This window comes from Cryptotermes secundus, unplaced genomic scaffold (genome assembly GCF_002891405.2).
Source record: "Cryptotermes secundus unplaced genomic scaffold, Csec_1.0 scaffold857, whole genome shotgun sequence".
NCBI lineage: Eukaryota > Metazoa > Arthropoda > Insecta > Blattodea > Kalotermitidae > Cryptotermes > Cryptotermes secundus.
Genome location: NW_019734325.1, coordinates 424,613 through 428,704, shown reverse-complemented (window position 1 = coordinate 428,704; position 4,092 = coordinate 424,613). Strand labels below are relative to the sequence as shown.

Sequence of the window (4,092 nt, the reverse complement as noted above, 5' to 3'; positions counted from 1 at the left end):
CACAAGAAGAAGAGTAGAACTGCCTACATGTGCAACTTCTGCGTAATGCCTCTTCACAAAGGGGAATGTTTCCAGAGATATCACATGCGCAAGCACTTCTAGGAGCTCTGGTAAGTGTTCTCAAAAAATTTCAGTTCATAAAATTAATTAGGAGATTTTATATTAATTTTTAAAGTGAACAGTGTACAAGTTAGGGTAGTAGGTTTAAAAACGCTGGTCCCCAGGGTGATTTATATGTTTAAACCACTGGTCCGCAATGTGTTAATGAAGCAAAAAGTGGTTCAAAGAAAAGTTGCAGAGAGGAATGACATACACAATATATATCATCTTCATCTGGTTTCCATCTCAGCACAACAACTATCGAAATCTCATTCACATCTCACTGTGTATAAAGAGTTTATTGGTCTTAATAATATGAAAGTGTGCTACATGTTTTGGCTTATAAAGTCATCAGGCAGTACACATTAATGAATATTTTTAAGCTGTTGAATGTGTACTGCCTGATGACGGCTTTATAAGCTGAAACATGTAGCACATTGTCATACTATTAAGACCGATAAACTCATTATACATGGTGAGATGTGAATGAGATTTTGATAGTTGTTGTGTTGAGATAGAAACCAAACGAAGAAGTTATATAGGATAACACAACAGAATGCAGTCCTTGAAGACATACACCCTGTATGCACAGTGCACTCTTTGTGTAAGTCTTACATTTCCCCAAAAATTGAACAGAAAATATTTTTTTCTACAAACCATCTCATAACAGGAAAATAAAATACTATGTTGGAGGTAGAAATTTGCCAGATGTCATGTCATGTCTGTTCATCTGCTTGTTTATCAGTGCCTAAACCACTGGACAGATCCCTTATAACGTGATATGATCAATTTTCACCAGCACTTCTATGGCAGTTCTGACATCCAGCCAAATTTCACATTACTTAAAGGCATAAACAGACTTCATGTACATCAAAAATAGGGCACATGTAAGCTTAATAAACTGCAAGGAACGACATTGAGAATTTTAAGCAGTACACCTTTTCTACGCTTGTTATTGCTTGCCATTGTAAATGTGTCAATATTGGTCATTTTTATTTATACTTTATTTAACAACGTTGACTGGAATTTAGACTGTAGTGTTGAGTGACTGGATGATGGTGACTGATAAACTTGGAGAGTGTAGAAGGATGTCATAGTGGCCCAATTTAAGGTACTATCCTGAAATTTTCATGGGAAGACTAAGTGAAACCACTGAAACCCTCAGGATATTTGGTGTTGTGTCCAAGGTTCCTGGTACCTCACAAATACAAATCGGAAACATTACTGCTTGAGCCAGTTTGCTCAGTTTTATTGTCATTACATTATTGTTGTATTTGAGGCATGGCAGAGGAAATGAAGACTACAGTCTTCTGGAATGTGGTGCAGTGTAGTTTGGTAGATAGATACCAACGTTTCAGAGGAACCTGCTGCCTCCAGGATGCTGTTGCTGTCATTTTTTTCTTTTTTGAGAGTAGCTTACTACATAAGTACAGATTTTGTCTATGTTCATTTTGGTGAACATACTCTCAGAACTTTGCACTGTCTGTGTGTTTATAATTGACTAATGAGCAACATTTTATATGGAATTTTTAGTTTTTTTTTTTTTTTCAGAAGTTGTAGGTACATTTTTAATCTGTCTCCTTGCCTAGCTGATATGATTAGTTCATTACCGCCATCAAACTGGAAGCTAAATATAGATTTCCACTTTGTTATCTTTCATTATTTCAGGTTCCAGTATTAAGCTGGTGCTGCTTGCAATTTCATGCGTCTGCTACATTGTAAGAAATTCAAAATTATGCTTCTGGGATGATCTCTAATGGCATACTGTTCATATCAGATTTCATGAAAACCATTCGAACTCCTTCAGAGTTGGAGGGATACTTAGAGACATATAAACTCAACATGGCAATATTATGTTTACTTGTCCTTTTTTAAGAAATGAAAGTAGGCTAAAAATGTGCATTGTTTGCAGGATAATATTACAGATGACAGTACTAAAGAAATTTTTATGTATTGAAGAGTCTGCTGGACCAGTCAATGATTCATTTGTCCAACAACTGAGTCCCTGACTGGACAAGTGGCTGAATTTCTTGACTGTTTGGTGATGAGGATGGTGAATGATAATGGTAAATCTGTGTTGGACATCGAGAAGTTGTAACGTTGATGTGGCAAGCGTTTTTGTCTCCTGAAGAAAACTGTTCTGCTGATTCTAAGTATAACTGTGTGTAGGTGAACCTTGCCAAAATGACAAAGGAGAATGCTGATAGATCTTCCTCTTCTCCCTCCAAACAAAAGACAGGACAGAGGGAAAAGGAGCTGACAGCAATGATCATGGACATGGAAACTAAGCACGGTGAGTTCCTTGAATATTCATGTTCATGGCTATGATAGTGGTTCATTATCAATATTTTAGAAACCAGGGGCTCTCTGTTGTCTACATGTATCATGAACAAGCATGACTTGTCTGCCACATGCAGAACCTAATTTGTGACATAGTGCAAAGAAGCAAGCTTAAAGCATATTCAAGGGATGTTCAGTAATTAAGGTTTCCTAGCCTGTAATGTTTGTGTTAATCAAACCTTTTTTTTTTTTGTAGAGCTAGGTGTAATGGTAGCATACAACAAATGACAATCCTTGAGAGGTTTCCAATCCCCCACAATAGTGAAGTGGAAATGCCTGTGGTGAATGGTTGTGAATGAAAGATCCAGTTTCTACCATGACAAAATTTTTAAACTTCTTCTGAGATGTTGCATATGTATCATCATGCTTGGGGATTATGTTGGAAACACACTGATACTTCAGAGGAATAAATGGGTTACATTAAGCATTGTAATGGCTTCTTATTCAATTTGTATGGCCTAGGGAACCTTACTTATTGAACAACTTTTGTGTGTTCTAAAATCTTGTTCAGATTTCTTAAAAATGTTTCACCAGTACTAATTGCTCATTTGTTATAACTAGAATCTCCATTGCACATATTGCATGGGTAGTGGGACCGGCTGGTGGGTATATAAAGGTCCAACTTTACCTCTTTCCTTCTCTTATACTAGCTATCTAAAATACTGTAGGAGCTGAACATGGGGGGGGGGCATGTCATCTAGCCTGCATGTCTTCTGTTTGATCCAAATGTCAATAATCATTACAAATTTGTATAGGAACCTCACACTGACCTTGAACCAACGACCTGTGGCTATGTACAGTCCTGAATGGGAAATCTTCAAGCTTGGATCCATTATGCTTTTTTCCATCTCCTGGGGACCCTCCAGCCACATAGTTATAACCCCTCACATCAATCAGGCTGGGATACCATAGTGACATCTCATCTTGACCCCTTTGTAGCATGTGTCATTTCAAAGCCACCATCATATCATAAGTGCCCAGAATGAACTCTGTGAGCTTTCTGATGAACAGCCAGATACTTTGACCCAGAGTCAGCTCCACCAGCATCTCCTTCAAGACACAGACCATTTGCAGAATTTATGACCAGTTCAGCTTCCTCACGTGCAGTTCAACAGTGACATCAGACCTGGGGATGGTTACAGATATCCCAGTGTCAATGGCCCCAAGGCAGCAGGTTTTCTCAAGTACTTCAGTTTCCCCTTCCAATCTTCATTCCACCAGTTGCTTCACAATCATCATCATCTATCATCAGGGGCTGGTACAGTAGGCCAGTAGTGGCTGCAGTACCAAGTGGACTCAGTCTCACCCCACTAAGAATAATAATTCAATTCAATTCAATTCAATTCATGTTTATTTACGTGCAATAACTTAACAGCACAGTGGCCAATTACAAAGTTAGCATGAGTATATAAGGTACAGAAAATAATTAAAACAAAATACAAATATGACAAATAAATCTGTGAACATAAATCTAAAGAAGACTGAAATATATACATACATTTATGAAATATTACGAATGTTGCTAATACTGTTAGTAACTAAATACTAAGATAAGACACCTGGGAGTGATAGCATAAAATTAATAACAAGTCAATAAATTAAAACCAATTACATAAGAAAATTAAAGTTAGCCAAGGTATACACATTTGTAGT

General features: G+C 37.2%; 1 protein-coding gene across 1 annotated transcript in view; it reads left to right on the top strand.

Moving 5' to 3' along the window:
• LOC111868684 (serologically defined colon cancer antigen 8 homolog) overlaps positions 1-4,092 on the top strand; it is a gene marked incomplete at its 5' end in the record, with an annotated part of 85,900 nt that overhangs the window by 51,759 nt on the left and 30,049 nt on the right. The window contains 1 exon segment of the mRNA XM_033753135.1: positions 2,269-2,392. Within this exon segment, the coding sequence (XP_033609026.1) occupies positions 2,269-2,392 (124 nt within the window).